This window comes from Liolophura sinensis, chromosome 7 (assembly GCF_032854445.1).
Source record: "Liolophura sinensis isolate JHLJ2023 chromosome 7, CUHK_Ljap_v2, whole genome shotgun sequence".
Taxonomy (NCBI): Eukaryota; Metazoa; Mollusca; class Polyplacophora; order Chitonida; family Chitonidae; genus Liolophura; species Liolophura sinensis.
The window spans coordinates 40,654,836-40,676,113 of record NC_088301.1 but is presented as its reverse complement, the minus strand read 5'-3'; the positions used below and the strand labels follow the sequence as shown (position 1 = coordinate 40,676,113).

Sequence of the window (21,278 nt, the reverse complement as noted above, 5' to 3'; positions counted from 1 at the left end):
AATTCTCAAAACGACTTTAAACAATGCCGTCTGTTAGCCACTATGTACATAACATAGATTTGCTGGAAAAAATGAAAACTAACAACATAATTTTTATCTTATATTCGACCTTATAATCTTATTATATTACATACAGAGAAATGGCCTTTAGAGTAAATGGATGAATGATGTGGACAAAATGCCATAATATAAGTAATGCTAGGTTATTAAATATGTGATAATCAGGATTCCTGCTTTTCGGAAGATATCTTCAAGAGGCCCGCAAAACAAATGAGTTGGAACATACAGTTGCATGGGGTAACGTTGATGATGAAAACATAAGTTACCATGGCAAACGCGCTTCATAATACCAGTCAAAATACCATTTGGTTTGACAATAAAATATATGTGATTTTCTTTCTACGCTAGGCCTACAGGATGTTACTTCCGGTATTGCAAAATGGCACATTGGGAATCAGGGTCCAAACTGCAGCAGATAGACTATTTCCTATAGTGAAATGTAGCAGAAATTGGCAAAAACCGAAGTTTTTTTGGTAACACGAAATTTTCACCGAATAGCGAGCTTGTTCAATTTTCAACCGAGAATGTTCTCATGAACAAATGGAACATGCTTAGGCTTTGTGCAACTGCAGTTTCAGATCCAGCTCAATCGCATTAACCGTTCTAGAGAAAGATTTTTTCTCATTTTGCACAAAATCCAACATTTCCGCCAAGTCACGACACCAAAAGTTTCCATAAGTTAAAGTGCACAACTTCATGTCCTCAGGTACCTCAAACATGCGGAAGTTTCATAAGTGTCTGAGTGGCCGTTTCCTCGAAAAACGCTGTAGCAAACAGTGCGCGGCCAAATGCCATTATTAGCAGTTATAGTCGGAATTTTTATTAATATTTTATCCACAGGATCTGACAAAGCTACTATATATGGAGATACAAAAATCGTAGTCGTATATGATGTGTGATCCTGTCTCTTATATTGTATAAGGAGGGATAATTCACCTTGTGAAAATCGGCAGAGGTGTCATCGGCTGATACATATAACCAGACAATCACTGCGTGTCATCTGATCTGCATCATCTGATTTTCACGATGTTAAAATGGGTTGATGTAAAGTAAGTTGGTGAAGACAGTATATGACATCAAATTTAAGCCTGGCACACGGAATATCCGAATCTACCAATTTCGGAATTAAAAAGTGTGTTCACGAATATCCCACCAACTAAGGACATTATATGGCATTACGTCTTGTGACATGCACGATGTCTAAATCGTGAATGAGTGTTTGCCACTATACATATCCGTTCCTATCAGCTGTGATGCAGCGATCACGTGATACCTCATCGCGTCCAAGTAGATCGGTATGTCCTTGGTAGTTGTCATATCAACTCTGCTTGGCTATATCTATACCAAGACGGGGCCCCCAGGATTCAAAGGAAACGTGTGACAAAGGACGACATACAAGAAGGTTAACATGAACTCATTAGTGATTGTAACGTGTCTGGCTGTAGGAGTTTTGGCCTGCTTAGTTTTGGGTCGAGAAGGTAAGTGCTTGGCATGATGGCTATGAATGTACTGTATCGAATCGAACGGAGCTAAAGATACTTAGTAATTATTGTTCTATATTTGTCAATTCTTGTAGCTCAATTGTATTTGAGTGGCCATGTCATCTATTTCTAGTCATCTAATTTTGAATAATTTCCTTCTTGTTTATGGTCTGTAATAACCCTTCATGACATTTAACTTAAAATTAAACTAGAAAATTTCTGACCGTATTTTACAATTCCCACAAAGTTTGTGTATACATTAGTTGTAAAAAAAGCATTAAAATTATTCAATAATATAAGTAGATGGATGAACCACATTGGTATAATTCAAACACTACAATGTCGCACGATAAAATTGAAGAAAGAAATGTAATAGCACCTATCATATGTCTTACTATATGACATTTGACCGATATATCTGTTAACATTATGAGTTACTAGAATGCAGGGGTGTTGTTGAAGAAAACAACCGCCTGTGGAATACCTCTGGTTTTCTATGGCTGATGACCTTAATTTTTGCTTTAAAGGGCATTTTGACAGAATTATTCTCATTTTTATGCCAAATTATTGAAAAGAAAACTGTTTTTACTGGAGCTGAAACGCTGAACATTGACCTACGGAAACAAAATGCAGATTTTTAAATACATGGTCAGTTGAACGGAAAGGCTGGTAGATATATTACAATTCCAGCATCGGTAAATACTATGGGTTGGTCGTACTTATTTCAAAATAGTGACAATATATGATGCTTTTAAGACCCCAGGGAGGATAGATGTCGGTCAGTGATCATTTTATCCTCGGTATAGTATTAGCTCACCATTCCACAATCGTGAAGTTTTTTGTCCTTTTTTAGGACGACTTCGACGCATTATGAACTGTGCTAGCTATACACATTGGTTTCTTTGCTACGCACTTTTTTAATGAAGTGTATGGCTGAGAAACGGACTTGTGTCTCTACATTCCTTTGCCACCTTCCACGGGTCAGGGTTACCTACATTCTCTACCTAATTCGCGAGGAAGAGACAGCGCCAGACAGTCTGACACAGATTCCATGTTTGACGCGTTCGCCATTTAAAGTAAACTTAAGCTTTAAATCCCTCATTCGTACATCACTCTGCAATCGAAAAATCAAACACTTGATCCAAAAAATTAAATACAAAATAACTTGTGTAGTGTTCGACCACATCCATGGTACATAATTGTGTGGAATTATCAATTACACTTTGACAAAATACGTGAAATTATTTAATCGAAAAGAAAGGATCTGTGATCTGTTTACTATATGCTCTCACTGGAAATGATCGAACTAATTTGATTAAAAGGCTGACCCTCTATGGAAGGTCTATCCACATTCTCACGTCTTTCCGGAAAGTGCTGGTAGAGATCATTGTTCGTGTGCAAATTATATTTACAAAATCACCACAGTTTGGACTGTTTTTGCAGATAATCGAAACAAAGTGTTATTCTCACAAAAGACATACATGGATCACACGAATGACTTTAAAAATAGTACTTGCTGCTGCCTGACTTGGCGTTCAGCATTGAGAGGTTAGAGCAAGGAAACAGGACTGGTTTGCCAGGTGTCAGTATAATGTGACCAGGTGGGTATCATGTCTGGTGTCTTCGGCATGATGCTTCAGTCGCGGCAGCGCTTTGATGGCATCGACTCGCACTGTGTCACGAGGAGACACAGTATACATCCACACACCTTATGACTTCTCGTCGTCGTATGACTGAAAAATAGTACACACACACACCTCATGATACACACACACACGCACGCGCACGCACACACACACACACACACACACACACACACACACACACACACACACACACACACACACACACACACACACACACACACACACACACACACACACACACACACACACACACACATACATACATATGTAGTCTGACAACTCCATGGGGATGGCCATGGTGTGCCTTTGGGATGTATCCGCTTTCTTCCCACCACAATACTGGTCGCAGTTTTATAAGCGAATATTTCTGAGTATAGAACATCAATCACCAAGCAGATAAATAAAAATAATAATGAAAATCTTTATGTGATTGGCAAATAAACGCTGTATTCAAGAATTGTCAACTTCGGTAATTTTTATGGTTAATGGACAAGAGAATGCTCGGCGTAAATCACCGCCCATCGCCAGGTACCCGACAAATCTCCCAACTTAAGGCCACGGCTGAACAGCCAAGAGCTGGATTTGAGCCTTTGATATCATCGGTCAGGTCAGACGTGCCTGGTGTATTCTGTGTAGTATTTCAGTAAAGGAGCATTATGAATACTTTGTAACCTCCCGGCTGTAGCGAGATACCATTTGACTAAGTTCAAGGAGTGTACACAACCAATACATTTCTGTTTCTATGTAATAGGATATCTGTGTTGCCAAGATCGAACGATATTATTCACTTTGTAGAAGTCCATCACATCCACTCCGAGAATGGTCGCAATGTCCACGTTCATTTACACGAGGTAGGAAACTGTGAGGAGAAGGTCGATCATCACCATGACCATGGCGACAACAAACCTGCTGCTGCCGACGTCATGGCAAAGCCCACGAAACCCGGGAAAAAGAAAAAGGGTGGGAAGAAAGGAAAGAAAAGTAAAATGATGCATGATGCGCCAGCAGAGGAAACGGTGAACGGCGTCCATCCGGGACATCACGAAGGGGACGACGATATTCACATTCACATCCACGAGGCCGGCGAAAACTGCGCCAACCATGATGACCATCACGGAGAGCATGGCGAACATCATGGCCGCCATCATGGACATCATGGCGAACATCATGGTGACCATCATGGACATCACGGCGAACATCATGGCGAACATCATGGACATCGCGGCGGCCACGGAGGTCGAGGTGGACACGCCTGCGCAATGTGTGCTCGAGCTCTTCAACATCATGGCCCCGATCATGACGACCACCGACAAGATCACCCTGGTCACCATGGACCGCATTCACACGAGGAAGATGCCGCCAAACACGATCACTCTGGTAAAATGTCGAATATGTACATATTCCTTTGAAAAGCAGTGTGTATATATTTATATATCCAACAATGTTGGACTTAATGCTTACATTCGTAACAGATGTACAAGATGTACAGTTTTGAGTTTTCATTCAACATGCATGCCTTTAGTAAACACTACATGGTGACAATGTGTCCTTAGGCCTTTTGAACTTTGAAAATGGTTGCTCCCTTAGGCAGTGTATTATATCATTCGTGTCTCTATATGTAATAAAAGAAAAGCAGACACCAACACGTTTTCTCCTGCTGCAAAAGGGTTTGCTAACGTGTAATTGTTTTGTATGCCTTCATCTCGCTACCAGTACCACAATAAAGCTTACCGTGGATATCTATACCTCCTTACATTCTTTACAGAGGACTACGTCTATGCTCACTGTGCCATGGGACCAAATACGGGAGTTGCATTGAAGAAAAGATCAACGATCACTGGTTCTGTTCATTTACGACAATTGGTAAGGGATCACGAAATTCACATTTTACATATAGTGAGGGTTATATGGTATCATGTTTAATATTTCTCGGTCTTTATTGACGTCTTGTGACAAGGTGGATATTCAGTCTTTTCAAAATTGCGCGAAACTTTTATCATAATACACACAATGTAGTTATGGGCCATGGTGAAACATCTTAAACTCGCTGATGGTTTGGCAATGGTGGGACTACAGTGCCTTAGAGAAGAACGATTTGTTTTGACTACTGTATATATGACTAATATTATCCTCACAAGCATCCATCATTCAGTATCACAGTTAAGAAGCTGCGTCTTTTACCAAGTGTGGTGACATTTTATCTATAAGCTTAAGGTTTGCGAATGGTTATGTATAATGCCGCTGCGAAAACTTCCGAAAACTTCCCAGGGCCTTTATTGGACGTAAGTTAACCTTGCAAGTCTGAATGTCTCCGAAGTTTCACCCAAACCTTTCGGGTATAGGATGACAGGTAATGGTTAATCCTCAGAAAAATCACTTCACGAGTAAAACAAATGAGTATTTGTAAATTTGTAAATTGATATGCGAAACATGTTTTTTTCCTACCAGATATATGGTGGTCCCGTAGAAATGCAGATAGACTTAGAAGGATTCCAGGCTCAAGATGGCGTCATGCAACACGAGCACGGTCTGCACGTGCATGAGTTTGGGGACCTCACTGATGGCTGTCAGTCCACGGGCTCACACTTCAATCCTTTTGGGGTGGATCATGGGGCTCCCACCGATGATATCAGGTAGTTTGTAGTAAGAGGTTTTCTGACGCCTTCCAAAAGCACCTGACCAGGTCTAAATAAATTTACATTATAACGAGACTGTTTCTTTGCATGGAATACGCTCATGCGTTTCTTAAGAAATGTTGTACCTGTGGAAGCAAATTTATTATGACATGCAGTCTTATTTTTATTAAGAGTAAATGGTACCCAAGATGTTTTTTAACAATAAGCTCAATATTTAAGTTTGAATAAGCAAACTGCTTTTTAAGGGACAAATAAAATTGTTGTGGGTTTGCTCACTGAAAGGCTTTCAAGAGATTTTATGTATGGAGAGACCCTTGTGACGTTTTGTGAGAGCAATAGGCCCTAAATCTGTGTCCCTCGTCTGGTTTACAGTTACACTGCTACTTTTACAGACATGCTGGAGATTATGGCAACATCCGCTGTGACGATAAAGGCAAAACAAATGTGGCCATGAACGATTCTAGAAGCACACTGATTGGTTACCATAACATTATTGGGAGAGCTTTGGTCGTAAGTATGATATGCAAACATAACTAACTCGCAGATACAGAAAGAGAAAACGGCGATATTTGAACATCGTGACGGTCAAATTCTTTGAAAGTAAAAGATTTCAGAACTATTCAGTTGAAATCTCGTGGAAATGTCGCAATCTCGCGTTGGAAGCCGAACGAAGTTATTCTAAAAGGCGCAACGCTATTGCTGTTACGTAGCGTCAGAGTAACATGAAAAGTACACGTTTCGATTCTGTAGAAAAATATATAAAACATTATTAAACCTTGTAAATTATACACAAGCTTGAACTTTTCAGGCGAAGGTAATGTTTTTTACCAGTGTTTTATTTGTCTGTGTGACTGTAGCTTTATGGAAAAAGTTATGAACGGATTTGGTGCAATTTAATTCACACCTTTGCTGAACACCAATCCATAACATTTTAGTATGCAGAATTTGTTTTAAAAGATTCTTCTGTATTGACTACTACGAGAAAAATGCAAATGAGTATGATTATTGCTCATTTGTATTGATCGAACAGTGCATTCTGGTTCAAGAAAAGTTAATGTGAATATTGTGTGCCTGGTCTTATAATGGAACTCTCCATGCACGATATGGTATGTAATTCTACAAGTGTCTACATCAGTCATGACTAACGTTTTCAGATTCATGAAAAAGCTGACGACCTAGGTAAAGGTGGAACGCCAGCGAGTTTGAAAACTGGCGATGCCGGTGGGCGTATAGCTTGCTGTACCATTGTCCGGGCCAAACCGCACGGTCACTGGGAGTCGCACGTCCATGATCACAGCGGAGACCATCATCACGATCCTCATGATGATCACGGGGACCACAAAGACCACAACCACGAAGATCACATGCATGGCCATGGCAAGCATATGCACCGTGGCAAAAAGGACAAAGCTACGTCAGAGGCGAAAGCCGATCATGGCGACCCCAGCCAACATTTGGACCCTGCACGGGAAGGATGAACTAAAGAGGAAGCGAGATAGGTTTAGGACGTGTTCATGCTGGATCACGGCAGGACTTTCATTTAACCATATTGGATGATTGTCGCAAAGTTTCTGAAGTACGTCATGATTTGAATATTTAGACATATCCCTTCAAACTCAGATAAAAAAAAAATGGAATTTTAATGTCTTTTATCGATACAATTGCCCATATATACTTTATCTGAAACATTATTAGATCTTGTAAATTATGTCACAAGCTTGAGAAAGGTAGTACACCTTTCAGGCGGAGGTAATGTTTTTACCACTGTTTCTTTTTGTGTGGAACTGCAACTTTACGGAAATGTTATGAACGGATTTGGTGCAATTTAATTCACAGTCTTTTCTTCGGCTAAAGATCAAACCATTACATTTTAAGTTTCTTCTCTCAACTTTCAACTAAACAGACCTTGATTATGGCGTGATTATCGACAACCAAATAAATAAAATAAGCAGGCTTAACAAGCATATCCTCGTTGCCTTGAATAATCAAATAACATGGGGATCAAACCTACAGAAATGTTCATTACAGTCACAGAACTCCAGAATAATTAATTTAACATAAGAAAAACGTCAAGGTTTTGAAGGAAAGCTTCTTACCTTACCAGGTATCCCTGGCAAACCGTGTTTGGCCGAAAAATCGAGAGCTGTATTTGAAAGCCCAACAATCAATTAAGGCTGACCGAGTTACTACCAATGTAGCACTAAACCATATTTATATTCATGTATTGATTTATATATTTGATTGTTGTCTAACGCGATGCACAATCAAGAATTTTTCATTTTCCACATATTGATGCATCAAGTCGGTCCAAAAATAATACATTCGTCCAAAAATAATATTTCCTACATTTCTTATTTTTAATCCTAATTACGGGATGAAGGAAGATGTGCTCCAGAACACAATTTGCACAGGATTTGTATATCAGTATACATGGATCCTCTCTCAACAATGCGCACTAAATTAGCTTAATTTCACTTGTGGGTGGGGAGCTCTTTAATATTGGGGGACCTAACGTAAGGCAACAACCATGGAACGTCCTTGAGAATGGGCTCTATATTTGATTATCAACCATCAAGTTCTCAAATGTATGGGTGAGCAATTGGACATCCACATTAAGAAGAATTGAGGCATTTACCAAATGATCTCCTGAAAGTTTATATTTCTCGGATCAAATTATATTTCTCGGATCAAAGAGCAAGGAGCGCACTGAAAAAAAAAATGTTTTGTAGAATGGGTGGGATTTCCCGCCTAGAAAGGCCTAAGTCGACTCCAGGCTTTGTAAATACGAATTATTCTCTACTATTACGGTGCAACTTTTTGGCTTCAAAAAACAATATAGGAAGTATGAGGTATTACAAATAAAGAAAGAAAGAAAGAAAGAAAAGTCCACCGTTTGGATAGACTTTTTTTGGCGAGTTAGGCCTATGTTGTCCATGAGATACACTCCAATATCAGCCGGTTTTTGTTATCATACTTTATGTGTCCGCCCACCGATAAATATAGCTCCAGTCCCCGTTAAAACGGCTGTTATCAGGCCAAAAAGCCTGAGAAACTAGTATTTTTGGTTTACGCCATGTGAGTCCAATTTAAAGGTCGAACAACTTGACACACTCCACGCACCTCAGACTACCTGAGAGCATCAATTTACTTATATCAACATTCAGTTTTCCTTTTTAGTATGTTTAAATTTATTTGCTGAAGAAACGTAAGGGAAAGCAATTCAGATATTAAGATTCTTGAGCGTGTAAAGTCGCTATGCTATTCCACTAACTTGTTGGCGTTCTTGACTGGTGACGCTAATTGATGCTCCCTGCCATGATGTGGATGACACACGCATGGATCGATTTGGAATAAATTGCAGGTTTGACTGTTTCAAAGTATCGGCTCAAAAAAGCGACGCTTCGCCATGATGGAAGAAACGTCTGAGAGCCATCTATTTGGATTCGCCATATTGCCAAATGTATGGTGTTTAGGCGATATCCTGGACGTATGATGAGACGTAAGTGGGTTTTGAAAAGGAATAATGCAACAGGGTGACTCAGGGTCAGAACTATAGAACACAGAGTCAGATTGTATGGAACTAGCCTAGCTATAAAACATGGAGATATGACTGTATGAAGTCAGAACAGTAAAACACATACAGGGTACTAGGCTCTGCTTAAGTTTCAAAGCTATGCCTGGATTTGGTATCGATGTCGTGCTTCGTGGAGTAATTCATACTTGAGTAACATACAAATCAGCAATCGTAGATCATAAAACGCAGCGATAAACCATTCCTAATCATTGTCTCAGCAATGAAAAGATAGGCCTACTGTCCAAGTTTCAAATCGATGGCTTTAATTTCTTTTCAGACAGCACGCTAAAAAAAAAAAAAAAAAAAAAAAGAGACGGGTGGGAAGAACGGACAGGCTGAGGGACATTTCCTTTCAAAGTCCCTATCCATATCAGTGGCAAAAGGCAATAATTATTCTGCACATCGATGCAAGAAGTGCAACGAAAACACTGATCTATATTTATCGCAAATAATGTAGAACGAGGGTAAAGGATACATCAAACGCTTGGTTTTCATTTCTTAATACGCAGTTTAGGAAGTGTCTTTTTAAAGAAAAGTACAAAAAGCTTCTCAGTTTTCTCCATGGGACATACAATGACTTTAAACTGTAGGAACTGGAGTGGTGACAACTGTCAAAACAACTCTGTGTGGAAGGGGTGGGGGTGCCGAATAATACGAGATAAATCGGTCCTGCGTTCCCATCAAGTTCATCGATGCCGTCATTTCCGAAAAAACAATGACAGAAAATATAGGGAGTATTAAGAGACATCAATATGCCCCCAGATTGAATATTCCCCCCAAAAGGGGGGTTGGGGGTCGCATAACTTTTCTCATTACCCATTTCAACGTAATCTGCGTTTAAGAGTTCACTTTAATCTGTCCCATTAAGCCATTTCAGTCGCCCTTCTTTACTAAAGGAAAGTTCATCGTGTAACGCTTGTTTTTCACACGACAAATATTTAGATCCAGATTAAACTTCCATATAAATAGGAATATACCAAATAGCTTACAACCAGAGATCCTCTCAATCCAGCTAATATCAAGCTAATCACCAAAAACATCTTACCCACCGAAGCTCTGAAATAGAACTTTTACGATCCCCAAAAGATTTAATCAATTTTAAAAAAATATTTGTTCATTGCATAAGACTTAACACCATATTAATAAGATAACATACCACCACACAACCCGTTCTGCATGCAATTTACAACTGCTCAAGAAAATCACTTTCACGTATTCATGCCACATATTACCGAGAGACAAATGTAGATGTTGTTAAATCACATTTTATTTATCTATTATACATGGGATACAAATTACTTGTAAATAGAATTTTCTGAATATCACGAGGGCTGCAATACCATAAAGCTGCCTTTACAGTCCCCTCACAGTACCGATAAGTGATTCGTGTCAAGCTGGTTTTAACGGACTCAATCATGACATTATATGTTTTGTATGCATACATATTAGATGAGATAGATGGATTACACGTTCCAGTCATGTTGAGCATGCAATTCATTTTCAGGCAGCAGTAATAGTGCATTGGGGATTTTCCCATCCAAACTCGGCTTTCATACAACCAATTAAAACAACTTTCACCTTTCAAACTCCTTGTGTGGTTAACTTCAATAACATAGATGCATGGATATGTCAGTTCCATACAGAATATGCAATTAAAACTGAAATACACATTTATAATCAAGGTTAAAACTTACATTGCTTTTCCCTCTCTTCATTTATTTATTTTTTTTTTTCAGTGTAACTTCTTATACATCTTTGCTGAAATGTTAGAATAATAGTCTTGTTAAAACAGAAACAAATATTGAACACACCAATGCCATTATGCTGAGCTTTACATTGCTATGGTTTACACTCATATATGAGGGAGCCGAACACCAGTCAGAAAGGGCGAAGTCTTCATCATATCAATCAGGGTTTAAAATAAATAGGAGGGAAAGATTAGCAAAGACAATCATGAGACTTCGCAATCTTTCATTGTGTCATACACTTTGTGTCAATCCTGTCAAAAAAGATTGATGTAAACCTATAAAACAAAAAAGATTTCTTCATGTGTCATTCATATAGAACACCGACCCATAACAGTCATAGTCGTTTCACAGAATAATATTTCAGTTCATTTCTATTTTACACACAAAATATAAAATGGTTTGTATTACTGCATGCATTGGTGACCCTATATGGAACTATTTTGCACAAATCTGAATACTATTCACCTGGCATAGTCGGGTAATCTGAACTGTTCATTAAATTTTTAATGAATCTTATGCAAGGTTCATACTGATTAAATTTGTTGGAAAAGTTCCATTTATTTTGCTTCATCTAAGTCTTTAATATACATAATATTACGCAGTTTCAAAAAGTACTAATATTCATTATACTTAATTCCCTCTTATAAAATAATGAAAAATGGAAATTATACATGGATTGGGGTATTTTTGTCTACAAACACAAATTTATCTAATCTAATACTGGGAATATGGTGCTGAATTCTTTGTTGGAGGATATCTTTTGTGCACATTTACATCCAAAACACATTAGAAAACTTTGCATGATTACAAACACAAATTTCCTGTTATATTAAAAGAAAGAAAAGATTGTGATTTGTAATCATGCACAAAATGTGTATAAGCATTTATGTTTCAGTTCAGCATGGAGTAAGCCCAAAAGAAAGACGAAGTAAATCTCACAGGACCTTAGACTTTTACAGGAAACCGATGTGGACCACCACACCAAAATAACTCTCATGATTATAATAATGTAATACAAGTTGCATACACTTCATGTTTCTATGACGTCATAAACAATAATCTCATGTCATGATCCCAAAATCTCCAGAAGATCCAATAATATGCTGTCGTTTTCGCTTCAGGTAAGTTCTCCTGAATTTTAGGAGCTACAAACAGTGTTTGCACTGTTACATGCTGTACACCTTTTGTGCATTATAATGAAAGATTTTTATTCAGTTTCACCTAGACAGAGAGTTCTGATGACCATTGCACTGCTTGTAAATTCCACACTTGCATGTTGCACTCTACTCCAGACGATCATGGAGTCCTCTGGACACACCAGTCCTTTATAAACTGCTAGACCTCACCACCATACAATACCTGTTGAAATATTTCAACATTGTGAGTCACAGACTACATTGTGAAGCTGATAATACTTGGTTTGGTTATAGTTCACTTATAACTGTTATTATTTGGCGCCAAGAATCATCACTGTGGGTAATCAGCTACCTGCAGAAGCTGAGTGTTCTGGCAGAGCTGCAATTTCTTCGATAATTTCTTTGATATGAAGTCTTTTATCTTCAATGACTTTTGACGTGACGGTATCAGACAAAGGTATACACAGCCCTTCAACAAGTTCCTTGCTCATGTATTCTGCCACAGCCACAACATACACACCGCAATCATGTCCTGAAAAGACAAAAAGTAATAAACTTTTATAATCAGCATGAGATATTTTATTTTTGTTAATCTACTTTTTTTAATTTACACATTTTAGTGATGGATTGTTAATTATGATTTTCTTCCTCTGATCAGGGTTAAATCTGAAGTCCAATATGTGTACCCCTATTCCACTAATGTGAATAATCACATCAGGACTATTAAACAACAGCAAAAAAGTCTTATAGCAAATACATGTACAGGTTATGCTCCCCATGGGATACATACAACATGCCACAGTATTCAGATTCTCCTTAGTTGATTGTTAACTTGACATTTTTTCCAATGACCTACATTAAAAGCCTCTGTCACAGTTTTGAAGATTTGAACATCATTGTATCTCAAAGTGCCTGTGCACTTGTCCTACTTTCAATTCCCTATCACCTTACTAAAACCCATTCATGATTTTCTACTTGATATGTTACAACAGCGAGCCTCTTGAGACTTGGTTGTATTATTACATTAGATGCAAATTCTTCAGAAAAAAGTTCAACACATATTGACATAAGATTGAACATGTAAAATTTTGGACAAACGGTTTAAAATTCGAAGTCACAGTATGTGCTTAAGAAGTCAGTACTTCCAATATTTTAGAATATAAATTTAACATTTAGTACATGTCTCAGATTAGGTGAAATGTACTTGATTGGTGATTTTTGAATTAGGTCATCTATTACTCAGATTTTGCTCCTCCAGCATGGACACGTCAAAATTTGCTTAACCGCTAAAAAGGAAGCAGACCTTCAAATTGGGCAGCAAGAGCTTTTTATTCAAATCCCTGAAAACATTTCACAAATGAATAGTACACTGTATACATGCAGCATCAGCTAATGACGAGTATTAATCAAAAGTCATCTGACACTCAAAATTTGTAAAATACATGTATGCCTGTCTAAACTTCTTCTTGTTTACAAATAGATTCATTACTCCAGTAAAAATTAACATCTCCATTGCCTTTATTGTTAATGATCTTAGACCCTAGGACAAAATAGAGAATTCAAATCATGCTTCAAACTTTTACTCCACAGGATGAATTAAAATTTGAGTTGTGAAATTCATTTTTTCCGCTGCTTTTCAGTTCAGCATCGATGTTTGACGATATTGCTAAAATACATTACCATTGCTTTGTTGTGGAGAATCCTTTTCAATGAACTTTAGCCGCCCTGCTGGTGCTGTACAAATTATAAAAAGGTTATGTCAACAATGGCTGGTCTGTTTTATAAATAATGAAAACAAAATGTGTATGCTATTGATTCACAGACCAGTTAAACATCACACAATCTTCTTTTCATGTAACTTTCTGAACAGGGTGGCCATAATCTTTTAACAATGCAATGTTAACTTTAACCAATAGGTGAGTTTCTGGTTCAAAATCTCTTTTTTCTGAAGGTAAAAACTGTCCTACTGTATCATATTGTGAGTGTTTAGCTATTACTTTTGTATACATGAAGTCAATGGTACTCCTGCAGGAAGTTCTTAAATTCACAAATGCTTTACCTCCTAAATCTTCGTCACAGTTCATCTCCTCTAAATAACTTTATGAAACAGTTTTCAAATGTCCATGTTAAAGTAAATGTAATCAAGAATAGTAGGCAAACATTTCTGAAAGGTCACATGTTATAGTAATTAATTTTATCTTCAAAAGTCCTCAGTCAGGGAGCTCAAAGTTATGATTTAAAATGTTAAAATGTGGCAGCTCTGTAACTTCATTATGTCTTCCAAAAGCAATAATTCTGTACAAACAGATCAACAGGCAACTGATCAAGAGTGCAAGGGTAATGAGACTTCTGGGATGGGTTATTTACTTTACCTCTGACAAAAGGCTGTAACTTTCTCGCAAGTTCACTTGCAATAAGTTTGTTTGCTCCAGTATTAGAGTCATAGTGTTGAAATTCTTGCCTTGGTCGGTTGTATAGCAGTAAGCTCCTAGAACATGTACACATTTATGTATGTTAAACCAATGTTAGCAAATTGACTTTTTTTTTCACAGCGTAAGTGTACTTTTATACATGTAATGAGATACAAAAATGTCCTCAATCATATACTCATACACACTCACCCTGACTGATATGTAAATACTGAAGAGAGTCAGACATTTAACTCATCCACTGAGCAGCTTAGGTATAATAAAGTTCATAACCTCTATCAAACAATAACCAAGAACTCTGACAAAACGAGGATCTGAAAAAGGATCAAACATGTGAAAGACCTGTGAATATGAAGGAAACCAATTCGCTTGCATTCCTGAAAATTTTTCCCCTGAAAATAAAACTGTAAATAAAATATGCTTGAAAAGTTAACATGACAGGCAGATATACATTTTAAGACCACAACTACATGTGAGTGGTTGCAGCAGACTCACCAATGTGTTCCTCCTGCCTGGTTAGTGGACTGATTATTGTTGACAGCAAGGAAGACAAACTGTTTAGTTGGCAGATTCAGTGGTTCCAGAAATGCACCAAGTTCTGTTGCTGTTTAACAAAAAATTTAGATGTATTTAATACCAGTGATGAGAAGACTAATGATAAATTGAAAGAATGTAATCAACATATGAATACAAACAAAAGTGAATGATTGCTTTAATGGGTCAAAACTGGTATATGCATACAATTCGTCAACCTATATATATATGTTTTTGAGAGAAATTAAACTCAGGTTTTGAGTATGTGAAGCCTTATCAAACTGACAGAAAACCAGTTGTTAAAAAAAGTTTTTTGGTTAGTAATGGTAAATTTTCTTCTATGAACTGCAAGCTGACCATACTGTTCATTAGACATGTAGCCATTCATCATTCACTTCTCAGATGGCGGCCAGTTTTATGGGTGGAGGAGTGTCCACAGGCAAAGCACCAATGAGCAAATTGATGCTTAATTTTCCAATCTGAGACAAGTATCATACTGATCAATGTAATGCAAGTGGGCTCTGGCCAAATCCATATGACTGCAGAAATGGACTGTTTATGGGCATTAAGGACCCTCCTAAAGAGAATGGAATTGAACTTGCATTTACAGTGCAAATGAAAGATAAGTTCCTTAACTTCCTTTTCTTCATAAAAGAACAAATATTATAGCTCAAAGAATAAAATAAACAGTAGTCACTTACCTGCAGCTAATTTTATAAACTGTGTAACCTCTGGGCTTATAAATGATACTCTATCAGCTGAATGGCTAAATTGTTCTTTTTCAAAATACCTGAAATATTAATGTTCACATGACAAATATTTCAATGATGTAATTTTCTTCAAATATTTGATTTATTCAACAATTAAAAGATTCCAAATTAGAATAGAGTGCAGTACCCCATGCCACCACCGCCACCCCTGAATGAAAGAACAGAAATTGTATCATTTTTTCAATATCCCTAACACTTAAAACATTACACCAAACAAACATGTCAATAAAGTTCAACCCGCCACAAACATGTTACCTTGTTTTCCCATTAAGTGCATAGGTCTTTCACACTAGCTCCATTATTCCCTGTGCAACTGTTTGGCCTGTCTGCCCTTAGCCACACTAATGTAGGTCAACAAGAGTTGCTTTTTCACCCTTTACACCATTTAATCCTAAAATATCATCAGGGCCAGCCAAACCATTTTTACGCCTGCTGACTGACATGCTGTAAATGCAGGCACATTTATGTGCACCCATACATGTACACATATGACAACTTGTGTATGTGGTTTAGTTGCAATCTAATACAGTGTACATCAATAAAACATGAAACAGCTACACAAAATACCAAGCAGATGATACATGTAAGTTTAATCATAAACATTTCGGAATAGTATTCACAGCCAGATTTCTGTGCTTCTTGTTCTGTTGATGCATTTCTATTCACAGTGAACAAATTTTCAACATACAGTTTACTTAGGCGTACAAATATATTATATACAAACTTGTTTCTATTCTTATTTTTATACATTTCAGTACAGTACTATACTATAAATATTACTGCCTATGTTTTGATTTGCATGTAAATGTTTGTATCTCCATAGACTGTAAAATCAACACTATTCCCCTCATAAAGCAACCTCATGTACATGTACACAGCCATATATGGTTCAGGAATTCAGTTTCATACCCTGCCAACAAGTTCTACTGTACCACAGTTGTTTAAATTTATCCCAGCCTTTGCTATGTTGTATATGTGCACACTAGTCTATGCATAAGCCATACCCTTGAAGTCTTATTTTTTCTTTATCTCAGTTATGTCTTCTAAGAATACATATGGTTTGTAATTATGTGCTATTTTCTGTGAGTAAAATGTATCAGTTTTTAACATTTAACCAGTTAGTACAAGCCAACAACATGTCAGCAGAGTGAAATAAAGGTGTGATGCCATTTAGTGTTTTCATTGGCCTGGAAAACCTTGGCAGTGAACCAATCACACTTCTTCATAAGGCCATTCCCTCATCTGCTAAAATGCCTGTATCCATCTTTACTCCCTGCTCTTAAGACACTGACAAACAAAAGTTGTAACACAGACTATGAAATAAATCCTAAAAATGTGTATACCTGTATATTAAGTCTTAAACTATACATGTACCTGTACTTGAGATCATTTCAGTCACACTGGGCACTGCATTCATAAATACTACAGTACGAAGATTAAAATTAAGTCAGTAAAATCCCAAACCAGTCTATGTACACCAAGATGAAGAGGTTGCAGTGCATGTGTATTTATGGTCTACAGGTATTAACCTCAGTCTTTGGGTGCTTTTCTCACAAAATGTGATGGCTTTTCACATGATGACATTCTAAGAGCAGAAAGTCTGAAATCAAGGTTTATACCTAAGGTTCACACGCCTGAAGCATGCAACAAGTAGTACATAATTTGCCTATTTGCTCAAGTACAGATCTTAAAATCAAATCACCTTTAGAATTTTAGAAAATTTAAATGTTCAAAGATGTGTCCTCACTCAAAACATGTTGCACTTTAGGTGAACCATGGCATGCCAAACAAGGCTGGTTACAAGTCAAGATAATTACTCTCTGTCCAGATTCTATACCTAACAAAATGCTTTGTGTGACCTGACCTACATTTTCCACATGAGTGGCATTTCATTCAGGGGGTATATCTTACACGAAATGGTACTCTAAAGAGCACATTTTATGTTCTCCTGAATTCAGAAGTGTCTGCAAACAGTCAGACATACAGATTAGGTGTCTATTCCATTCATGTCTGTTGAACATGTTGCATGTATTACCAATCATTACAGAATCATTACACACGTATAACAAAAGTAATGCACCACATAATGCCATTTTGCTTTTAGCTTCAGAGTGAAAGTTAGCAGGGAAAAATCCTATAACACAACTAAGTACTAATCAATGTTCATCACATCATCTACAATACACAAGCAGGTAATGAGATTCTACAGAGACTGCACATATATATATACAATCTTGTAAAGCGCTCTGATGATATGTACAATAATATGTCAGACAACTGACAAACATGATCAAGCTTATACTAATATTATGAGTAAACAGTTTGAAACGGAAACACAATCAATGCTTAATCATTGCACATGTACATTTACATTATCTAAGTGAGGCATGTTTGTTTTCGAAAATTCATGTGTGAAATAAATTCTTTAACTTAAACTTTAAATTAACATATTAAAGCAGGAGATCACCAACTAATTTCACTTATGATACTAAAAGTCATAGTCCATTATAAAACTAACAGTGTTAGCAAAGACTATGTAATCCACTGGATGAAATACCTATTCTTACATTCACTTCTCAACAACAAAATTTAAATCAGACAGTTATTTGGCTGTGACCAAGTAGTAAACTCTACAACTCATGATGTTTAATCAGGAAGTGTACTTCTAGGATAAAAATCTGATAAATTCCATTCTTCAGACTTCACAAGACTATACTATAGCAACCTTTACTGTTTAATTCTCTGAATCAAAATTTCATTCATGGCCCTCCATGTTTACAAATTCATATATAATTAGGCCATATTATTGATTTCGTGTTTCTTGTCTCCAGCACTTGTGCAACAGTATGTAATGGGGAAACACAACAAAAGAGCATTTTTACCACAAATTATTGCGTTGTAAATGTTGCTTTACAGTCAATATTGAAGTACATGTAATAATATTATACAGGTAGTTAACTTGCACATACAGTTATATGCAAAGTGTTATGTTCTTTGCAAAATGGGCCTCATAGCTCTGTACATTGTGTGGAAAAATTGCAAATTTCAAGCAATATAATGAAATATGGATTCTTGAGACATTCTCCTTTCACACAAGAACCTGTAAAAATCTATGAGTGAATGTCTGAATGAAAATCAGTTTTATTTTATTTGTTTATGACGTGATGGAATGTATAACTGCTTAATATAAAACTATAAAAGGAAATAGTTTGCATACTGCACTGTACTTCACACATAACTTTAGCTAAATTCTTAGAAAATATTCGTTTCCAATAACAGCATGTCTAAGATGAATAACTGTTGCAAGTAAAGATATAGTTTTGAAGCAGGGCTGGTCTTGCGTTTATAAATTAGTTTTAATTTACTCACAATACAAATCAACACATTTTTATAACTAGAATACTGACGATCAGTGAATGTGATGGAATGTTCGTGTTATGACTTTTGCTTGGGGCAAACCGAGGTATAAATCCACTCTGTTCACAGACCAGTGACAACATATGCACGCCAATATGTTTTATTTACAGAGGCCGTTCGATATAAACAGTGAAAGGCCTACAGGGCAATGTGAGAAAAGAAAGCAACAGTCTGTCCCGTAACAGTGTAAGCGACCCCTCTCCAACAAGTCAGTAACCTTCAGAAATCTGGGGCACCTAGCATAGACGAACATGTTCACCTTCTTGAATGGGTATGCTGAAATGTAATGCATTGTATCTCCCACAACTTACTCGAAGCAGAAACCGATGAGTCTGTCGTTCAACCATTTCGGACCATCAAGCAGATCCACGTCTGACTTTCGCAACAAACTGTCGTTAAAACTAACAACAATCGCGTCTTCGTCGTCTGCCATATTTCTCCATGTGAAGGCCATACGAATGACGTCACTTCCTGTCAACGGGGGAGTCCCCGAACGAGGTTCATGAGGGAAATCCCTCACTATCTGCTGCACTTACTGTAGCGCATACTTGCATTTAGTCAAAACTATTTATAGATTTGTGTCGCTGCAGTATTGTCACCACATATAATTTATGTCAGGAAATGTATAATGAAACAATAATGATAATAATAATTATAATAATAAGAAGAAAACTTCCGACAATTAATAAATACATTGCATTTTATTTATCTTGTACAGTATATAATGTGTAATGGAATTATTATAGAGGTACACATTCGTTTTTTCCCTCTTGAATGGAACAGACATTGTACAAAAACTTATTGGCTTAGTGATTTAATTAAACTAAATTAAATGTTGAGTGCATTTCTAAGAAAACAATACTGCGGGGCTAAAAAAAAAAAGAAAAAAAAAAAGAATAAAAAATTAAAGAACCTCTATCTTAATTTTCAATACGCGGAAAATCCTTCGGATGGTGTATCTGTCAGCAAATAAGAACTAAAGACTGTTGCATCATGGGGATTTTACTAAAAAGCATGTATGACACAACAAGCCAGTCGTTTATGGTCTTCGTAAGTCCACTTGTTCTGCGCCTCATTGGAGTTTGGAACGGTGCGTTCATGAACCTGAAAAAATATATAGAGGAAAAGAACGAAGATTTATTCGTCTGCTTTATATGCTCTACGTGAAATCCATTAAGTGTCTATTTAGATTTTTATTTTCCCAAGAAAAGTGCATGTATTTACATGCAGATATAACATAATAGAAGATTATTATTATTAATAATTAATGTGTGTTAATAAACATTCAGTAACGTAATGATTAACATGCTGTCTTCAATGTGCATGAATTTTATACAGCATATTGTACACGGCGGTGCTCATACATAAATGGTGCACTGATGAATATATTCAATGCAGATCAAGAACGAAGCTTGCTTACCACGATGGACCGGCCCAGAACACTGTAATATCCCAATAAAGAAGTTTCTATGTCTTTAAACTCCGCCCTAATAGCTCCGTTCTCGTCACAAGGTGCGCTTCCCCAGTCGCCCACATGCCTGGAAAAGTTAAATTAAATCATGCCTGTGTAATAGTTTCAACTCATAAATGATAAAATACTTTTAAAATCATGTTTAAACATAAGACCAAATTTCGTCATTTTACAAAAATGCCACACCATGTGCTGCGGAACCGGTTTCATTTTAGAGGCCTTTGTTTTAGGGGGACAGCAGGCTATACAAGAAATGGCAACACGCTAATAACGTAGAAAGGCTAAGCTTTTGGCTTTAACAGATTCAATTTATTTTATTATTATTTTTTGTTTTGTTCCACAAAGGCTACATTTTTATAGGCAGGTTTCAACATGA

At 36.9% G+C, this 21,278-nt stretch overlaps 3 protein-coding genes across 3 annotated transcripts in view; 2 read left to right on the top strand and 1 right to left on the bottom strand.

The window, feature by feature from the left end:
* The first annotated feature begins 1,342 nt into the window (after nucleotides 1-1,342).
* Nucleotides 1,343-7,784, top strand: LOC135470193 (filaggrin-2-like). The gene is made up of 6 exons (XM_064748999.1): nucleotides 1,343-1,538; nucleotides 3,983-4,564; nucleotides 4,953-5,050; nucleotides 5,636-5,820; nucleotides 6,216-6,333; nucleotides 6,978-7,784. The coding sequence occupies exons 1-6, from the start codon at nucleotides 1,469-1,471 to the stop codon at nucleotides 7,299-7,301; spliced, it is 1,377 nt and encodes a 458-aa protein (XP_064605069.1). The 5' UTR covers nucleotides 1,343-1,468; the 3' UTR covers nucleotides 7,302-7,784.
* A 2,871-nt stretch (nucleotides 7,785-10,655) lies between these two features.
* Nucleotides 10,656-19,869, bottom strand: LOC135469985 (sentrin-specific protease 8-like). The gene is made up of 6 exons (XM_064748663.1): nucleotides 19,743-19,869; nucleotides 15,946-16,034; nucleotides 15,206-15,314; nucleotides 14,654-14,769; nucleotides 13,962-14,015; nucleotides 10,656-12,813 (listed from the first exon to the last, which is right to left on the bottom strand). The coding sequence occupies exons 1-6, from the start codon at nucleotides 19,862-19,864 to the stop codon at nucleotides 12,626-12,628; spliced, it is 678 nt and encodes a 225-aa protein (XP_064604733.1). The 5' UTR covers nucleotides 19,865-19,869; the 3' UTR covers nucleotides 10,656-12,625.
* Nucleotides 19,870-21,089: 1,220 nt separating this feature from the next.
* Nucleotides 21,090-21,278, top strand: part of LOC135470914 (uncharacterized) — a 22,967-nt gene continuing 22,778 nt past the window's right edge. Inside the window, 1 exon segment of the mRNA XM_064749963.1 lies at nucleotides 21,090-21,105. Coding sequence (XP_064606033.1) covers nucleotides 21,090-21,105 — 16 coding nt within the window.

What these genes read in the sequence shown, in the direction of transcription:
- LOC135469985 (XM_064748663.1), bottom strand. Translation starts at nt 19,864, where the DNA reads ATGGCAGACGACGAAGACGCGATTGTTGTTAGTTTTAACGACAGTTTG. An exon ending in CAGGCAGGAGGAACACATTG is followed by an intron (nt 14,770 to 15,205) that starts GTGAGTCTGCTG and finishes TACATGTTCTAG; the next exon opens with GAGCTTACTGCTATACAACC. An exon ending in TTCTCCACAACAAAGCAATG is followed by an intron (nt 12,814 to 13,961) that starts GTAATGTATTTT and finishes TTGTCTTTTCAG; the next exon opens with GACATGATTGCGGTGTGTAT.
- LOC135470193 (XM_064748999.1), top strand. Translation starts at nt 1,469, where the DNA reads ATGAACTCATTAGTGATTGTAACGTGTCTGGCTGTAGGAGTTTTGGCC. An exon ending in CTGTTCATTTACGACAATTG is followed by an intron (nt 5,051 to 5,635) that starts GTAAGGGATCAC and finishes TTTTCCTACCAG; the next exon opens with ATATATGGTGGTCCCGTAGA. An exon ending in TTATTGGGAGAGCTTTGGTC is followed by an intron (nt 6,334 to 6,977) that starts GTAAGTATGATA and finishes TAACGTTTTCAG; the next exon opens with ATTCATGAAAAAGCTGACGA.